The sequence below is a fragment of the Mobula birostris genome, chromosome 5, assembly GCF_030028105.1.
Source record: "Mobula birostris isolate sMobBir1 chromosome 5, sMobBir1.hap1, whole genome shotgun sequence".
Lineage (NCBI taxonomy): Eukaryota > Metazoa > Chordata > Chondrichthyes > Myliobatiformes > Myliobatidae > Mobula > Mobula birostris.
Window position 1 is genome coordinate 175,804,995 of NC_092374.1, and position 20,485 is coordinate 175,825,479.

The 20,485-nt window shown below is 44.6% G+C and overlaps 1 protein-coding gene across 3 annotated transcripts in view; it reads left to right on the plus strand.

Moving 5' to 3' along the window:
- The window catches only part of rxrba (retinoid x receptor, beta a), a 70,216-nt gene that overhangs the window by 2,686 nt on the left and 47,045 nt on the right, over positions 1–20,485 (plus strand). For all 3 annotated transcript variants that reach the window (XM_072258943.1, XM_072258941.1, XM_072258942.1), the window contains exon 2: positions 16,967–17,193. In XM_072258943.1, the coding sequence (XP_072115044.1) occupies positions 16,967–17,193 (227 nt within the window). The remainder of the gene's footprint in view (positions 1–16,966; positions 17,194–20,485) is intronic.

The following is a 20,485-nucleotide window of genomic DNA, read 5'->3' on the forward strand; positions in this document are numbered from 1 at the left end:
TAATGTTTGTAACAATGACTGTCGGTTCAGGTGCATTGAAAGCTGTTGGTGTTTTTTTACATAGAATGGTGGGTGCTTAGAAATGGCTGTCAGGGATAGTGGTGGAAGCTGGTATGGTGATGTTTAGGAGGTTTCTAGAGAATATGTGAGGAAAGGAAAGATGTGGATCATGTCCAAGCAGAACAGACACAGACAACAGGAATTCTGTAGATGCTGGAAATTCAAGCAACACACATCAAAGTTGCCGGTGAACGCAGCAGGCCAGGCAGCATCTGTAGGAAGAGGTGTAGTCGACGTTTCAGGCCGAGACCCTTCGTCAGGACTAACTGAAGGAAGAGTGAGTAAGGGATTTGAAAGTTGGAGGAGGAGGGGGAGATCCAAAATGATAGGAGAAGACAGGAGGGAGAGGGATAGAGCCAAGAGCTGGACAGGTGATAGGCAAAAGGGGATACGAGAGGATCATGGGACAGGAGGTCCGGGAAGAAAGACAAGGGGGGGGGGGAACCCAGAGGATGGGCAAGAGGTATATTCAGAGGGACAGAGGGAGAAAAAGGAGAGTGAGAGAAAGAATGTGTGTACAAAAATAAGTAACAGATGGGGTACGAGGGGGAGGTGGGGCATTAGCGGAAGTTAGAGAAGTCGATGTTCATGCCATCAGGTTGGAGGCTACCCAGACGGAATATGAGGTGTTGTTCCTCCAACCTGAGTGTGGCTTCATCTTTACAGTAGAGGAGGCCGTGGATAGACATGTCAGAATGGGAATGGGATGTGGAATTAAAATGTGTGGCCACTGGGAGATCCTGCTTTCTCTGGCGGACGGAACGTAGATGTTCAGCAAAGCGGTCTCCCAGGCTGCGTCGGGTCTCGCCAATATATAAAAGGCCACATCGGGAGCACCAGACGCAGTATATCACCCCAGTCGACTCACAGGTGAAGTGTTGCCTCACCTGGAAGGACTGTTTGGGGCCCTGAATGGTGGTAAGGGAGGAAGTGTAAGGGCATGTGTGGCACTTGTTCTGCTTACACGGATAAGTGCCAGGAGGGAGATCAGTGGGGAGGGATGGGGGGGACGAATGGACAAGGGAGTTGCGTAGGGAGCGATCCCTGCGGAATGCAGAGAGAGGGGGGAGGGAAAGATGTGCTTAGTGGTGGGATCCCGTTGGAGGTGGCGGAAGTTACGGAGAATAATATGTTGGACCCGGAGGCTGGTGGGGTGGTAGGTGAGGACCAGGGGAACTCTATTCCTAGTGGGGTGGCGGGAGGATGGAGTGAGAGCAGATGTACGTGAAATGGGGGAGATGCGTTTAAGAGCAGAGTTGATAGTGGAGGAAGGGAAGCCCCTTTCTTTAAAAAAAGGAAGACATCTCCCTCGTCCTAGAACGAAAAGCCTCATCCTGAGAGCAGATGCGGCGGAGACGGAGGAATTGCGAGAAGGGGATGGCATTTTTGCAAGAGACAGGGTGAGAAGAGGAATAGTCCAGATAGCTGTGAGAGTCAGTAGGCTTATAGTAGACATCAGTGGATAAGCTGTCTCCAGAGACAGAGACAGAAAGATCTAGAAAGGGAAGCGAGGTGTCAGAGATGGACCAGGTAAACTTGAGGGCAGGGTGAAAGTTGGAGGCAAAGTTAATGAAGTCAACGAGCTCTGCATGCGTGCAGGAAGCAGCGCCAATGCAGTCGTCGATGTAGCGAAGGAAAAGTAGGGGACAGATACCAGAATAGGCACGGAACATAGATTGTTCCACAAAGCCAACAAAAAGGCAGGCATAGCTAGGACCCATACGGGTGCCCATAGCTACACCTTTAGTTTGGAGGAAGTGGGAGGAGCCAAAGAAGAAATTATTAAGAGTAAGGACTAATTCCGCTAGACGGAGCAGAGTGGTGGTAGAGGGGAACTGATTAGGTCTGGAATCCAAAAAGAAGTGTAGAGCTTTGAGACCTTCCTGATGGGGGATGGAAGTATATAGGGACTGGACATCCATGGTGAAAATAAAGCGATGGGGGCCAGGGAACTTAAAATCATCGAAAAGTTTAAGAGCGTGAGAAGTGTCACGAACATAGGTCGGAAGGGATTGAACAAGGGGTGATAAAACCGTGTCGAGGTATGCAGAAACGAGTTCGGTGGGGCAGGAGCAAGCTGAGACAATAGGTCGGCCAGGGCAGGCAGGTTTGTGGATCTTGGGTAGGAGGTAGAAACGGGAAGTGCGGGGTGTGGGAACTATAAGGTTGGTAGCAGTGGATGGGAGATCCAGACACAGTTTAGTTTGGCACTATGTTGTGCACAACTTTGTGGGCTGGAAGGCCGATGCTATTCCATTTTATGCTGTACAGACCAACAAGTCATGCTGTTGCTAGTAGGATCTTGCATTGTACAAACTGGTAGTTATATTTCCCATGTTGCAACACTTTAACCATACCAAACAACTTTATGCCATCCATAAATTAATTGGCACCTTAGGTCATTTCTGAGGGCAGATAAGCAACGACTTCATTGCAGGTCGGGTGTTGGATTTGGTCATTGCATTTGAGGAAGACAGAGGTTTTAGCCTGAAGTCCATCACCTGTGTTTTTATGACAGTCTTGTCATTGTTATTACCGGAGTTTCATTTTAGATTTCTTACAACTGAGTTGATTTTCAGTTCCCCACCTGTTGTGATGGGATATGGTGTCAAGTTTCCAGGTCATTGATCCAGGATTCTAATCTCGTGACATAGCTTCCATGGTCACTGTCCTCTGAATCATGTTTATCATCACTCACATATGTTGAAGTTTGTTGTTTTGCAACTCAAATACAGTACAATATACTTAAATGTTTCCATAACTTACAACGCAAAGAATTGCGAAAAATGGAGTAGCGGTTCTTTTCATGGGTTCATGGACTGTTAAGAAAATTGATGCAGAGGGGAAGAAGCTGTTCCTAAAATGTTGAATGCAGACGGTGATACAACCAGTCAGAATATTTTCCACTGTACATCTGCCTGGGTTTGACATCAGGTGGCTACTGAATGAAATGTGGGCAGTCTGATTCATGCACCAGTGAAGAGACTGCTGCATGAACATTCACTCAGTGTGAATGCTATTCCCATACCTGCCTGTTAGGTTTCTTTGAATTCTATCCATTTACTTGTGCTGGAATAATTCCCTGCTCTGGACCTCACCTACCCAGATCAAAAAGCTTAAGTGCTTCAAGAGTGTTTGGAGTTGCAGTGAGAGGTTGTCCCCCAATACCCACCTTTGCAATTTCCGGATGTGACCTGGGACACTTACGCTCATGCTTTCTGCTAATGCTATATGAACAGATTGTTTTTCCATCTTAATGTGCCAAATCAAAATGTGCTAGCATGGGCCAAAGAGTCTGTATCTATCTTGTGTTTGAATCTTATCTGAGCCTAAAACTCTGTTTAAATCTATTTGTTACAGACACAGGTCAGAATAATTAGTGTAATTACTCTGAAATATATTGGACCAATGAAGCAACTTTTATGTAGTCTATTGTAAAATATTGTCCAATTGTACTGTGCACTCCTGTCACAGCGGAAAAAAAACACAATGGATCTTGCCTAATTTGACTTTGGTGCTGAGTGGCTCAATAACAGTGACTGCAGATCTCATAAGTATCAACTGTTTCAGACGAGAATTGCTACTGTATTGAACACTTCGTGCATTCCTCATTCCCTATCCTTATGATAAGGGTAGTTTGATAATTCACCCATTAATACAAATATCCTAGATAATTTTTGTGTAGATAGATAGATATACTTTATTAATCCCATGGGAAATTTGGTTTTGTTACAGCTGCACCAACCAAGAATAGAGCGTAAATATAGCAATACAAAAACCACAAACAATCAAACACCAAAATGCAAACTATGCCAGATGAAAAATAAGTCCAGGACCAGTCTATTGGCTCAGGGTGTCTGACCCTCCACGGGAGGAGCTGCACGTTCGATGGCCATAGGCAGGAACGACCTCCCGTGCCGCCAAATGTTGTATCACGGTGGAATGTGGCCGAATTCCGACAGTAAAAAGTTCAATATCCAGTCTGCAAACACGTTCCTCGATCGTAATATGCCCCGGATTGCACCATCCGTTGTTAGCCAGAACAGTAAGCACCGAATTCCTTTACGCTTACCGTTCTCAGTGCACTTCCGGTCAGCCGGAACGGTATTACCCACCGAACTCCTCTTCTCCAAAAGTTTCTGTTGTCTCAACCCGGTCCTCTTTCCTTGGCTTTGTGATCCCCCTCTGTGTGTTTTACTTCAGATTTCAGCAGGGGTGGCCGCCGCTCTGTTCGCTAAGCCGGCCGGTGTTTGCTGGTCCGTGGAATATACAATGCGACTTTGCTTCTGTCCCACGTGTCGGGATGTAACCATTTCCGGCGCTAAAAAAAACCCAAATAAAACTCTCTCTACCAGCATGTTAGAGAGGGTGCAGCTTCGACATGTTACCGTGAGAGGAAAAAAAAATACAAAAAATAACGTAAATTAAAAAATAAGAAGAAGAAAGTAAGAATAGATCGGAACAGCTGTACCAGGCTGCATGCACGACTGGCGGATGCCGAGTGTACAGGGCCCATAATCTAAATGATTTTCTGTGCAAACACCCCAGTCCTTTTTTCATTTTCTTATGGGTTTGAAGCAAGCTATAAACTGATGAGTTTGAAGTGCAAAGGCCATTTAACTTAATTATTACCGCCTTTGGCCCAAATGACCAGTGCCAAACAATATACCCATCTAATCTGGTCCCATTTGCCTGTGTTTGGCCCATATCCCTCTAAATCTCTCTCATCGGCCGATCTTGGGAAAAAGGCAGCATGATCATCAATAGTTGTTTCTTTGATAGAGCAAGGTGACAAATGGCCACCCTGCTTCCCAGTCCTCCCTCGTTGCGTTTGATTTAGTTTGAGTATTTATGCATGCAACAAGTTCTGATGATGCAGAATCCCAGTGAAGTGTTTCAGCCGGAAATATCAACTGTTTATTCCTCCTGCATACATGCTGAGTTCCTCCAGCATTTTGCATGTATTGCTGAGGATATGTATAATTCCCTGTGAAAGATTGTTATTGATGTCCTTTCAGAAGATGCTCTTTCAAGTTGCGATGACTTGCTGTTTTTTAAATTTTGCTTGTGCTTCTTGTTCTTTTGCTGTTCACTTGGAATCTGTCCCCTCCTCTCACTGGATATCTGACTTATTCGTGTCAGCTATGTATCGTAATTTCAGACGTGTCTACTGCCGAGCTCTGTTTGGGGCCCTGATTGTCAGTGTGTGTGTGTGTGCGGAAATCTACTGAGAGCACCTGTAGCATAGGCTAGTCTCGCCTCTGCTCAGACGGATTTGTGGTGTGAGATAAGGAAGTTAACCTGGTTTGCTGTCCCCGGTGTTCAGTAAGTGAGGCAGTGAGCTATTGCTTCACTTCACAGATCCTAACTTCCCACTCTGGGCTCTAGTTGATGAGCGAGACCTTCCTTGGCAGTGTTTAATCGTTTCCAGGTATGAACTTAAACCTAATTTATTCCCAGGCAAAGGACTGAACAGGTTTGATGGAATAAGTAGCAAAGAGGTCACATGAGGGGAGTCAGAACCAGTGTGTGTAAAAATATCGCACCTATTTCAGGAGGAGAGATATTTCCCAGGGAGAAGTTGGATCTCTCAACCACACTGCTACAGAAACGTTTTGTTCATTGTCTGGGATTCAGGCTTTGCCTGCAAGGCCAGTATTCCTGGCTCCCCTTTCATTTCTCTCGGGAAAGTAGCAGTAAGCCGCCACCTTGAGCCACTGCAGTCTTTTTGCTGAAGGCACTCCCCCCATGCTGGTTAGAGAGGGTTTGGATTTGGGTTCCATGGTGATCTTTCCAGATCAGGTTGGTTTCTGACTCGGGGAACCTCCACATGTTGGTGTTCACTGGCTCTTGCTGCCCTTGTCTATCTTAGAGGTTGTTGTGGGTTTGGGAGGTATTGTTGGGAGCGGTTGTAGTGTGTTCTGTGGATCGTACACACTGAAGCAAGTGTGGTGCCAGTGGTGCAGGGAATGAATGCTGCGGGTGACATGTTGGGCTGTGGGCTTCCTGGATGATGCACACCTTGAGAGTTGGAGCTACACTCATCCGGGAATCTACATTCCTTGTAGATGGTGTAAATGCGACGGGGCATTACCAGTCGAGTCACTCCCTGACCTGTTCTTTTGCCCACTGCCTATATTTTGTCTTTTCTTGCTGGATCAGGTTGAGTTTCTGGCCAGTCTATTAATAACAGGTGTTCATAGCATTAAATTTCAAGAGTAAACGGTTAGACTGTTGTTAGTGGTGATTATTTTATGGCACTTTTGTGGCCTGAATGTTATTCACCATTGAGATGTGGGAAATGGAGCAAGCAAATAACTTGGATTCAGCAGATGCCAAAGGCATCTGACACACCCACTGGGTCCAGAGATCGTAGTACTGAGCACCTTGGAACTAGAGAGAGGGTGGGTTGAAAGTAAATTAGAAATGTTGGTGGATGAGAGTCTCTGTACACCTCTAACATCACTATTACCATTGGTGACCACCACGTCAGCTACCTTAGTCCCATTTCCCTTTCACAAAATTCTCCACCTTTCTCCTTTGAACAAGCTCAGCCTCAGTTTAATTTGTTTCATGGTCATCTCCTGTCCTGTGACTTGGTGTACAATTGTGTTTGAACGCCATGGTCACTTGTTTTCTTTGTAAGCAGTCTGTGAATAGAGGTTACGATTTCAGCCTTGCCTACTCGCAGTAAGTCAGGGTGGTGGGAATAAGGAACTGAGGAGAGTGGGTGGGATGTCTTGTGGTGAAGAAAAACCTTACATCCCTACAAGCTTGTGAAGTTTGGCTGGGATCTATTTAACTGAAGAAGCAGTGGATGTTTTTTTCAGGATCTAGATGTCATTGGCAGACTGTCCCGAAAGTGGTCCTTGAGATGTTGAGCTGCATTCTTGAACCACTGTGGTCCTCCTGGTGCAACTACTCTTTGTAGTTACATCAGGATCTGCAGGTGACAGTGAAGGAAAGGGGATAAACTTCTAAGAAATGTAATTTGGAGAAACGGTCGATCTGTTGGAGGACTCTGCAGGTCGAAGAGCATCTGTGAGATGGACAGTGGGGATAAAGAATTGTTGACGTTTTGGGTCCAAATGCTATATCAGACTGAGAGCCGAGTTTGTGAAAGGTGTTATGTATTCATGAATCAGAATTGTACAGTTTGCCTTTTAGAGTCCAATGTTGACTTTGGTCATGATCTAAAGGGGCAATAATCAACCTGCTGCAGTGACTTTGGGTCCATCCCAATGTCTTCCTCCAGCAGATCGTTTGTTGCTCCAGATTCTTGCAACTGTAGTCTCCTATGTCTCCATGCATACATTGATGCCTTTGCCCTTACTGGCGCTGTCAACTATGTGAGATGTTGGGGGCGGGAGACAAAGTTCACGGGGGTGGATGGGGTGCCAGGCGAGTAGGCTACTTAGTTCTGGGAAGTGAATGAGCTCTCTTGCTGAAACTCATCCGGATGTGGAGAGAGACTTGTGTCGTGCTGCTGACATGTGCTTCAGTTGGTCAAGCAGCTCTGGGCTGCTGGGCGTCATCTCAGATTGCAGTTTGCAGTGGTTGGAGCTGAGCATCTAGAAGTGACATTAATTGAGAGCTAAGCTCTTTTTTTTCCTGCTCACCCCCCACCACCACTCCCCAGTCCCCCACCAACTGTTTACATATTTGTTAATGTACTGACTGCCATTGTGGTTTCTTTGAATACACTGAGTGGCAAATTCAGCAAATCTCACTTATCTATTAGATCGCCTTTGCAGCATTTCTGCTGCTGTCAAGGCCACTGCTGTGCAGTGGAGAGTGGAACCACACAGACACTCTGCAGGAAACAAGCTACGCTGAGCCATATTGGGGGGTGACCACAAAACCCAGGCACTTTGAACCACATCTCCAGTGATTGCTGAAGCTGAAGTGCGTCTGTCTCTCCTACCCGAAATGTTAACCATTGCCCTTCCCTCATATCCTGCCTGACCTGTTCTGTGTTTCCAACAACGTCTGCTTTTGTTTCAGATTTTCATCTAGTGATTACTAAAGGTGCTGAGCTGGAGGGTAGCGAGGATTTTATTTAATCAACCCCATGCAAGGGAGTAAGGAGGCATGGGATCCAAGGGGACATTGCTTTGTGGATCCAGGTCTGGCTTGCTGACAGAGGGCAAAGAGTGGCTGTAGACTGGTCATACTCTACATGGAAGTTGGTGACCAGTGGTGTGCCTCAGGAATCTGTTCTGGGACCCCTTCTCCGTGATTTTTATAAATGACCTGGATGAGGAGGTGGAAGGATGGGTTAGTAAATTTGCTGATGACACAAAGTTTGGGGGTGTTGTGGATAATGTGGAGGGCTGTCAGAGGTTACAGCGGGACATCGATAGGATGCAAAACTGAGCTGAGAAATGGCAGATGGAGTTCAACCCAGACAAGTGTAAGGTGGTTCATTTTGGTAGGTCGAATATGATGGCAGAATATAGTATTAATGGTAAGACTCTTGACCGTGTGGAGGATCAGAGGGATCTTGGGGTCCGAGTCCATAGGACACTCAAGGCTGCTGCGTAGGTTGACTGGTTAAGAAAGCATATGCGGTACATTGGCCTTCATCAACCATGGGATTGAGTTTAAGAGCCGAGAGGCAATGTTACAGCTATATAGGACCCTGGTCAGGCCCCACTCGAAGTACTGTGCTTAGTTCTGGTCACCTCACTAAAGGAAGGATGTGGAAACTATAGAAAAGGTGCAGAGGAGATTTACAAGGATCTTGCCTGGATTGGGGAGCATGCCTTATCAGAGTAGATTCAGTGAACTCAGCCTTTTCTCCTTGGAGTGACGGAGGATGAGAGGTGACCTGATAGAGGTGTATAAGATGATGAGAGACATTGGTCATGTGGATAGTCAGAGGCTTTTTTCCCAGGGCTAAAATGGCTAACACGAGAGGTCACAGTTTTAAGGTGCTTGGGAGTCAGGGGTAAGTTTTTTACGCAGAGAGTAGTGAGTGCTTTTCAATATTCGATAGGTTTTATGACATTCTCCCCCTCATTGTTCTAAACTCCAGTGTGTACAGGCCCGGAGCCATCAAGTGCTCCTCGTATGTTAACCCTGTCATAGCCAGGATCATTCTTGTGACCCTCATTTGGACCATCTCCAATGCCAGCAGCTCATTTCTTAGATAAGAGGCCCAAAACTGCTCACAATACTCAAAGAGCGGTCTGACCAATGCCTTACAAAGCCTCAGCAGTACATCCTTGTGGTTATATTCTATTCCTCTCAAAATGAATGCTAACATTGTATTTGCTTTTCTACCCACCAGTCAACCTGCAAGTTAACCTTTAGGGAATCCTGCACAAGGAATCCAAAGTCCCTTTGCACCTCTGATTTTTGAATTTTCTCTCAGTTTAGAAAACAGTTTGTCTTTATTTCTTCTACCAGAGTGCATGACCATACATTTACTGATGCTGTATTCCATTTGTCACTTCTTTGCCTATTCTTCTAATCTAAGTCCTTCTGAAGACTCCCTGTTTCCTCAACACTACCTGCCTCACTACCTATCTTCATATCATCCTCAAACTTGGCCACGAAGCCATCAATTCTGTCATCCAAATCACTGACATATAATGTGAAAGGAAGCAGTCCCAACATCAGCTCCTGCGGAACGCCATTAGTCATCGGCAGCCAACGAGAAAAGGCCCCTTTTATTCCCACGCTACCTCTTGCCAGTCAGCCAATCTTCTATCCATCCTCATTTGGCAAAGACCTTTTGAAAATCCAAGTAAACAACATATATCGACTTCCTTTTCTCTATCCTGCCTGTTATCTCCTCAAAGAATTTCAACAGATTTGTCAGGCAAAATTTCCCCTGAAGTAAACCATACTGTCTTGGGTACTTTTCATCATGTACCTCCAAGCACACCAAAATCTCGTCCTTAATAATGGACTCTAACGTCTTCCCAACCACTGAAGTCAGGGTTACTGGTCTATAATTTTCTTTCTTCTGCCTTCTTCCCTTCTTAAAGAATGGAGTGATATTTGTTATTTTCCGGTCCTCCAGAACCATTCCAAAATTTAGTGATCCTGGAAAGATCATTACTGATACCGCCACAATCTCTTCAGTTATCTCTTTTAGAACCCTGCTGTGAAGCCCATCTGGCTCTGGTGACTTATGTACCTTCAGATCTTTCAACTTTCCAAGTACCTTCCCCTTAAAAGTAGCAACAACACTCACTTTTGCCCCCTGACACTCACAAATTTCTGGCGTACTGCTAGTGTCTTCCACAGTGACGAATGATACAAAATACTTAAGAGTATTAAATTTCAGCCGATTCTTTTCTCCCTTTTACTATCTCTCCAGAGTAGCAGTTAGACAGCTACTCTCGCCTCTTTTTTACTCTTTATCTATCTGAAAAAACTTTTGGCATCCTCTTTTATTTTATTTTAAGTTCCTGTTTTCTCTCCTTGAGGCTCTTTAGTTGCCCTCTGTTTTTAAAAGCTTCCCAATCCTCTAACTTCCCACTAATTTTTGCTATATTATATGCCCTCTCTTTTGCTTTAAAGCTGTCTTTGACTTCCCTTGTCAGCCACTGTTGCCTCATCCTCCCTTTAGAATACTACTTCATTTCTGGGATGTATCTATCCTGCACCTTCCAAATTGTCCCCAGAAACTCCAGTCATTGCTGTTCTGGCATCATCCCTGCTAGTGTGCCCTTCCAAACAATTTTGGCCAGCTCCTCCCTCGTGCCTTTACTCTGTTGTAATACTGATCCATCTGATTTTAGCTTCTCCCTCTCAAACAACAGGGTGAATTCTATCATATTATGATCACTGCTTCCTAAAGATTCCTTTACCTTAAGCTCCCTAATCAAATTTGGTTCATTACACAAAACCTAATCCAGAAATAGAGATGATGATCTCTTTAAACTCACCCGGCAGAAGGCAAAGGCAAAGCACTGCTGTAACCTGCCAAGTACATGATTTCCCAATATGCCAGAGTGGCGTGGAGGGAAATTGTCTGCCAACTGGAATTTCCAGATGAGACCTAAAGCAAGCGAGCAATCCAGAAATGCCTTTCCCCCAGTGGGCTCAACCACAAGCTACTCTAAAAAGCCATCTCATGGACATTCTACAAATTCTGTCTTGGGATCTAGCACCAACCTGATTTTCCCCAAACTACCTGATATTGAAATCCCCCGTGACTATCATAGCATTTCCCTTTCTACATGCCTTTTCTATTTCCCAATGTAATTTGTATCCCACAACCTGGCTACTATTTGGAGGCCTGTATATCACTCCCATCAGGTCTTTTAATCCTTGCAGTTTCTTAACGCTATCCACAAAGATTCATCTTCTGATCCTATGTCAGCTCTTCCTAAGGATTTGATTTATTTATTAGCACAGAGCCACCCCATCCCAACTGCCTCCTTGCTTGTCCTCTCGACAGAATGTGTGTCCTTGTCTGTTAAGCTCTCAACCACGATCTTCTTTCAGCCACGACTCAGTGATGCCCACAATGTCATACCTGCCAATCTCTAATTGCAGCACTATACGATTATCTACCTTATTCCATAAACAGCATGCATTGGAATATAACACCTTCAGTCCTGTACTCATGGCCCTTTTCGATTTTGCCCCCATTTTACACTTCAGCTTATCTCACTGACTGCAACTTTGCCTATCGTTTGCCTGTCCTTCCTCACAGTCTCACTACACTTGTATGCCAAGTGCACTGTCCTCAGCCCTATCATTCCAGTTCCCATTCCCCTGACAAATTAGTTTAAACCCTCCCCAACACCTCCAGCAAACCTGCTTCAACCTTCCTTCCTTTGCAGATTATAGCACTGATAGCCTTGGTGTTCTTGCTTATCCTCATTATCTCTGTCTTTGCACTTCCTTCCTTCCACTGGCTCCATCTGTCTGTCACCCTTCAGACTTCTCAGTCGACCAGTCGCCTACTGGCCTGTGCCTCACCACTCTTGCTGTCCTCTTTATACTGGCCATCTCTCCTCTCTGCCCCCATGCAGGTTTTTGACCTGAAACTTCAGCAAGTCCTTCCCCTCCTGACCTGCTGAGTTCTTCCAGCAAAATGTCTTTTGGTCCAGATTCCAGCATCTACAATCTCTCGTATCTCCTGAATCAAAACTCCCTTCTCTCCCGAGATGATCTTTGAAAAAAAGTCTTATTGGCGCATTTTCAATGAACAGGGAATTTCCCTTGTGATATGTGGCCAATGTTCATTTGCCCTCAACACAGTTCATTGTCACCTCATTAGTTGCCTGCAAATTGTCAGTGCAACCGCACTTCTAAAATGCTAATGTGGTGGCGTTGGGGATTTCCTGAACTGATGAAAGGTGTATAATACTTAACTGTATAATTGAAAGGTGTATTTTATATATATAAAATGCACTTATTTTTCATGTAATATACTATGTAACATACAGCAACAATGATGATGTTGTATTTGTAGTCTAATCCTGATAAATGAGTCTCAAATTAAATTACAGTATTGCAGATGCCTCAGATCAGTCCAATGTCCTATCTTTTCGAAGACTCGAGCACACTTAGTCCTGCCGCTCACCCTGCCAAACCAACCAATCACTTCCCTGGGTTGGGTTACTGAGCTGCAGAGCACTAAGGTTTGTACATTGGAATAACGCTCCACAGATTAAAGTCTCCACAGATATAATTTAATTGGGAAGGTGATACAGGAGCTTTGGGTCACATGCCACAGTTATTACCCTTCAACCATCAGGCTCCTGAACCAGCATGGATAACTTCATTCACCTTAACACTGAGCTGTTACACAACCCAACTTTCACCAGCTCTGCGACTCATGCTGTCAGTATTATTTATTGATCTGTTTAGTATTTGCACAGTTTGTCTTTTTGCATATGTTTATCATTTTATGTTGGTGTGTACTTTTTTCATTGGTCCTATTGCATTTACTTGTTCTACTGTGAATCCCTGTAAAGTGAATCTCAGGTTAGTATATAGTGACATTTACGAACTAAATTTACTTTGAACTTCATTTAATTTTTATTTCATTTTGAGATACAACGCAGAATAGGCTCTATAAACCCACAGAGCCGCGCTGCCTAGCAACTCACTGATTTAACACTAACCTAGTTAAAAGACGATATAAAATGATCAATTGACCGACTAAACAGTACGTCTTTGGACAATGGAAGGAAACTGAATCACCCTAAGGAAACCCATGCACAAAAAGAAAGAATGTATAAACCTTATTAGAGGATGCTGGAATTTAACTCCAATGCCCCAAGCTGTGATAGTGTCATGCTAACTGCTACACTACTATGGCGCTCCCAACTTTCCAAGCACAACTAAAATGCTTTACACTATATAAGCTGTTTAAATTCCTCCACCCCCACAAAAATTTGCTGGAGGAACTGGTTAATTTGCATCTGTAAGGAGGTTAAGGATTTGCTGATGTTTCAGGGTGGAACCCTGCATCAGGACTGAGAGAGGAGATGGCTGGTTTCCACCCACCCACCCACCCATCCACCTTTGTAGATGACTGCAGCTAAATAAAGCAGATGTTAATTTTCTGAACTTTCGCCTATTTGTCTGCAATTCAGCCCCAACATCTTAAAGATCATCTGGCGTTTGGAGCTAAGGGCCTGGTATTTCTTGGTGGTCACCTCAGGTTCATTGATATTAGCAATGAAAGAAAATGCAAACTGGGGTCCGGAAGTTTAAGGAAAAGCTTAACGTGATTATTTTCCTTTGATGCAATAAAAAAAACAATAGATGTGAGCTATGGAGAGTGTTTGACTCACTAACTTCTGAGTGGTGATGCTGTTTGCTCAGTGGGACAGGGAGGCAGAGAATCAAGATGATGGGACGATTTCAGAGCAAGAGGGACCAGTGCAAGGCAGCAAGTACAGAAAGAGTGAATGATCAGGGTGTAAGTTAGGACATGGACGTGGATGCTTACGGTGAGTGTGACGAGGGTGCTCACCATAGACTGTTGCCGTCAAGTCCAGAACCACGGCTGAAGCAGACAAGCTGAGGAAGAAGTGGCTGAGACATGTCATGTAACAGAGATAGCAATACATGTCTTGACGACAGCACAGACATAGAGCAAGCCTACAAGAAATACAGTAGTGACTTCTGCCCAGTCCATCACAGGAAAAGCCCTCCCCACTATTGAGTACATCTACAAGGAGTGCTGCCACAAGAAAGCAGCATCCATCGTCAGGGATGCCCACGATCCAGGCCGTGCTGTCTTCTCTCTGCTGCCATTGGGAAGGAGGTACAGGAGCTGTAGGTGCCACACCACTAAACTCAGTTTTTACCCTTCGACCATTTGGCTCCTGAAGTAGATAAATTCACTCATCTCAGCACTGAACTGATTCCACAACTTATGGACTGACTTTCACGGACTCCACAACTCATATTCTCAAAATTATTTATCACTTGTCGTATTTTTTTTTGTAATTGCGCAGTTGGTCCTTTGCACTTTGTGTAATTTTTCACTGATTCTGTTGTGGTTCTTTGTAGCTATTGTGAATGGCTGCAAGAAAATAAATCTCAGTGTGGTATATGGTGACAGATACACACTTTGATAAATTTACTTTGACTTTGAGGTCCAGTGTGACGAGGCTGACTGGTTATGTGCAGAGAAGTTGGTAGCAGGGGAACAGAGCATGCTGCTGTGCTGGTCTGTGTTGTGTGGTGATTTTGAACAGATTCTGATGCAGAGAGAAGTTTCACATTCTGATCGGACTATTGCACCATATGGTTCTGGTTGTGCTTAGTTGCATAGTGCCTATGAGTGTGAGTAATTGATCTAATATGTAGAACTGTTTGTGTGATATGAAATTTGTTCTAACCAATTAATCCATGATACAAGAACCACTAAGGAATATTTTTTCCCAATATTTGGATCATATTCTGTAGGTAGCAAAAACGAGGCTCGAGGAGTAAAAGGGAAAAAGCTATTTAGAGGGCATTTGAGGAAGAGTTATTTCACTGAGATGGTCGTTGGGATCTGGAACACACTGCTTGAAGGGCAGAGACTGTCACAACCAGTAGGAAGTATCTAGACAAGCATTTGAATCACCAAGGCAGAGAAGATATGGACCAAGTGTTGGTAAATGGGATTGGTGCCATCAACAAAAATGTGGATGCTTTGGCCAAGAAAGCTTGCTGCTACCTCCACTTTCTCAGGAGATGAAAGAAATTTGGCATCTCCCCTTTGACCCTTACCAATTTTTACTGATGCACCACAGAAGGCATCCCATCCAGATGCTTCACAGCAGAGTAGGCAACTGCTCCATCTGTGAACACAAGAAACTGGAGAGACTTGTGGACAGAGCTCAGTACATCATGGACTCTGTCTACACGTCTCACAGACAACATAATCAAAAATTCTATCCACCTCAGGCATTCTAAAAACATAGAAAACCTACAGCACAGTCCAGGCCCTTTGGCCCGCAATGCTGTGCTGAACATGTACGTACTTTAGAATTATCTAGGGTTGTCCATAGCCCTCTATTTTTCTAAACTCAATGTACCTATCCAGAAGCCTCTTAAAGGACCCTATCATATCTAGTTCCACCACCGTTGCTGGCAGCCCATTCTATGCCTCACCACTCCCTGCATAAAAAAACTTACCCCTGACATCACCTCTGTACGTACTTCCAAGCACCTTAAAATTGTGCCCTCTCATGTTAGCCTTTTCAGCCCTGGGAAAACGCCTCTGACTATCCGCACAATCAATGCCTCTCATCATCTTGTACAGTTCTATCAGGTCACCTCTCATCCTCCGTCACTCCAAGGAGAAAAGGCCGAGTTCACTCAACCTATTTTCATAAGGCATGCTCCCCAATCCAGGCAACATCCTTGTAAATCTCCTCTGCACCGTTTCTGTAGTTTCCACATTCCTGTAGTGAGGTGACCAGAACTGAGCACAGTAGTACAAGTGGGGTCTGACCAGGGTCCTATATAGCCGTAGCATTACCTCTCGGCTCTTGAACTCAATCGCACGGTTGATGAAGGCCAATGCACCGTATGCCTTCTTAACCACAGAGTTAATCTGTGCAATAGCTTTGAGTGTCCTATGGACTCAGACCCCAAGATCCCTCTGATCCTCCACGCTGCCAAGAGTGATACCATTAATACTACATTCTGTCATCATATTTGACCTACCAAAATGAACCACCTCGTACTTATCTGGGTTGAACTCCATCTGCCACTTCTCAGCCCAGTTTTGCATCCTATCGATGTAACCACTGATGGCCCTCCACACTATCCACAACACCTGTGTCATCAGCAAGTTTACTAACCCATCCCTCCACTTCATCATCCAGGTCATTTATAAAAATCACGAAGAGAAGGGGTCCCAGAACAGGTCCGTGAAGCGCACCACTGGTCACTGACCTCCATGCAGAATATGACCCATCTACAACCACTCTTTGCCTTCTGTGAGCAAGCCAATTCTGGATTCACAAAGCAAGGTCTGCTTGGATCCCATGCCTCCTTACTTTCTCAATAAGCCTTGCATGGGGTACCTTATCAAATGCCTTGCTGAAACCCATTGGGTGGAAGATATGAAAGTCTGAACATGTGTACCTGCAGAATCAAGGACTGCTTCTTCTATGTTATTATATATATTGAACAATCCCCTAGTATAGTAAGATGGTTACTTGACCACAAAATCTACCTTATCATGACCTTCCATCTTGTCGTATGCCTTTTGCAACTGTAATCCTTTATTCTGAAATCTGTTCTTGTTTTTACCTCATTCAATCTCAATGCATTGCTGTAATGAAGTGATCTATATGGGTGGCATGTAAAGCGGTTTTCACTGTACCACAGTACATGTGATGATGGTAAAGCAATTTACCATGGTGTGCTAAAGGGTCTGTTTTAACCCTGCTGGTTTACTAATGCCTGTTTCTTTTCCCTGCAGATTCCAGGAGCCCTGACAGCTCTTCCATGAATTCCCCGCAACATCGCCGGTCTATCAACAGCTCGCCACCCCTGCATTCTTCTGTTATTGGATCGGGGATCTCGTCGTCAGTCAGCTCACCAGCCAGCAGCATTGGCTCCCCCTTCTCAGTCATCAGCTCTTCCATAGGCTCACCCACGGTGGCGTCAACCCATTCTCTGGGCTATAGCTCAATCAGCAGTCCTCATGTGAGTGGAGTTTCATCTCACCCAGTAATCTGTGGGAAGAGAGGCTGTTTCCATGTTGGGGATCAGCTGGGTACTAATTTCCTTAATTGACTTGGTTGATGGAGACATAGAAAAGGGTTGAACAAGTTTGTCAGAAATTACAGGAGCAAACAATCAGCTGAAGGAACTTTGTGGGTGGAGCAGCATCTATGGATGTGTTGGAAGAATCGTGACCAGAACGAAGAGAGATAGTTTAGTTGCCTGGGACAGTTGAGTAAGCCGATATTCCAAAGCTTCTAACTGACTTGGTTGATAGAGGCCCAGAAAGGGTTGAACAAGGTTGCTAGAAAATATAGGATCAAACAGTCAGCTGGAAGAAGTCAGCAGGTTGAGCAGCATTAGATAGGGGTAAAAGGAATTTCAGCCAGAAATATCAATAATTTCTTCCTATCCACAGATGCTGCTCGACCCTGTTGAGTTGTTTTAGCTGATTATTGCTGCAGATTCCAGCCTCTGCGGTATCTTGTGTCTCATGCACTTCAGCCTGCACTGAGAAGCTGCAGCATTATGAAGCATACAACAATGAGCATGGTGACAGGAGAAGGTCACTTAGTTCCTTGACCCTTCTCCATCATTCAATTAGTGACATGATTGCCTTTTGTAAAAGTAACCATAAAGGCTAAAATCTATCTTGGATTTCAATTCAGGAAGTGACTTGGCAACAATTATCATTTATGGAAGAGATTTGGACCGCTGCTATTGGAAATATTTCACTTCAGCGAGGGCTAGCTGTAATTTTTAGGTTATGGTCCCCTCTCCTCGACTCCCCAATCACTGAATATAGTTTCTTTATACAGTCAATTTCTTAAACTTGGACAAACTCCAGGATTTTAAATACTTGACTTTATGATTAAACCCAGGAGTCATTCTAATAAGTGGCTTTGTCCAGAGGAGAAGCCCATTCTATCTTTTCTATCAGTTATTTGAAAAAGGTGGGCCCCAAGGAGTAACAATTTTATTAACCACCTTTCAAGTTATTTATTTGAAGAGTAAAGGGACCATCTCCTTGTACCCAGTGCTTCAGTGTGGAACTCTCGAGCTGCTTGAAGCCCAGGCTGTATTGGTGGTAAATATTGGACCAGTTAAGTGATGGGGAGCACGGGAGCAGGTCAAGTTGGCACGGTCATTGTGTTTGTTTCAAGGAAGGGTAAGGGACAGCACTGATTAGGGAAGGCCTGGCTTTGGATGATTTGGGCCATTTTCACAAAGGTGGCGAGGCAGGTAGACGGCTCAGTGAAGAAGGCATCTGGCCCACTGGCCTTCATCAGTCAGGAAAATACATGAAATTACAGTTGAGGTCACACAGAGCACTGTGTGCGGTTCTGGTCTCCCAGCTATAGGAAGGATATCATTCAGGAAGAGATTCACAAAAATGATTCCCGGAAATGGAGGATTTGAGTTCTGAGGGGAGACCAAATCGGCTGTTATTTTCCCCTCAGGAGTGTAAGTGACTTTATAGAGGTTTATAAATCTTGAGGGGCGTAACTAAGGTGGATAGTTACAGTCTTTTACAGATGGTGGAGGGGGGTCTAAAGTGAGAGGGAAAGATGGACTTGGGCATCTTTCCCACACAACAGGTGGTGTGTATGTGGAACAAGCTGCCAGAGGAAGTGGTAGAGGCAGGTACAGTTACACTGTTTCAAAGACACTTGAAGATGTACATGTATAGGAAAGATTTAGATGAGTATGGTTCCAATGCAGGTAACTGAGACTAACTGAGGTCAGCATGAACGAGTTGAGATAAAGGTCCTGTTTGTGTGCAGTAAACCTCAGACCCAATGAATCTATGGTCATATTAAGAAAAAGATGAAGACATACAGCCGCAAAGTTAGTAATCTCAGGATTACTCATAGTGACATGCACCAGTGAAAAAGAATGCTGCAGGTGAATGCACGGCGAACAAGATGGCGCAGGAGTGAGGACATTGGATCTTGGTGACATGGGAGCTGTGCAGCTTCAGAAAGCCCTACCTCAGCAGGACGAGGGGGTCTCATTGAAACCTATCAGGTACTGAAAGGCCTGGATAGAATGGGTCCAGATGTGTCCATCAATAGGAGAGTCTAGAATCTGAGGCCACAATCTCAGAACAAAGGTGAGTCCCACTGAAACTGAAGTGATGAGGAATTTTTTAAGCCAGAGGATGAAGAAATCTGTGGAATTCATTGTCAGGAAGGGCTGTGGAGGCCAAGTTACTGGGTGTACTTGAGGCACAGATTGATGGGTTCTTGATTAGGTTATGGGGAGTGGGGGGAAAATCTATGATTGAATTGTGATACTGACTGGTTGTGCAAAATTAACTAATTCTCCATTAAATCACTGGTAAATTTGCAAGTACTGTAGGGGATGATTTAATCTTGTATGGCTGGGAATAGGAAGCTGAGTAAAGATTCAATAAGTTTCAATAGTACATTTAATGTCAGAGAAATGTATGCAATATACATCCTGAAATTCTTTTTCTTTGCAAACATCCACAAAAAGAGGAGTTGCCCAAAGAATGAATGGTAGTTAAATGTTAGAACCCCACAGCCCCCCCCTCCCCCACCAGCAAAAAAGCATCGGCACCACCCCCCCACCGAGCACTCAAGTGTGCAGCAAAGCATCGATAAAGACACAGACTTGCAGTACCCCAAAGACTACTCAGTATTCGACATACCACAGGCTCTCGCTCTCTCCCTAATAAGGGAAAAAGGGGTGTCTCTGTTTCACAGCAAGAGGGGAAACATAACAAAACAACTTGCTGATTTACGACGAGTGAGGAGGGTCCCATTTCCACAAAGAACTGAAGTCAGTGTGTTACTCCAGGTCAGGGTCTTCAAAAGAACCCTGAAAGAGAAAAATAGGGATATTAAAGCTGGAAGTAGAGCTGTTTCCTAAGTTGCAAGCAAAGGAGTCGCCATTAGGTGCCATTGTCCTCCTAAGCTCCTCCTCCAACCAATTTAGAAGAAAGCAATAAATCAGAGATTTTTAAAATAGGAGAAAATAAACCGCATGACACCTGTTTGATACCTCTGTCCCTTTGTAAGGGGGAGAAAGAGCTTGTGGTAAGTCAGATTGTCAGGTGAATGATTAATTTTTGCTGTACTGCAGACCATAGTCCTTTTTGGAGGTTTTGCTATTGCTTGTTTGATGGGTAGAGGGTGCTGATGCATTTTTGCTGAAATAAATGTGGGCGATTGTTGCTCTGCTGCTGGTTGTACGTGGGAGGGGGAAGTAGGGGGCTTTGAGTTCTAATATTTTTACTGTCACTGATTCT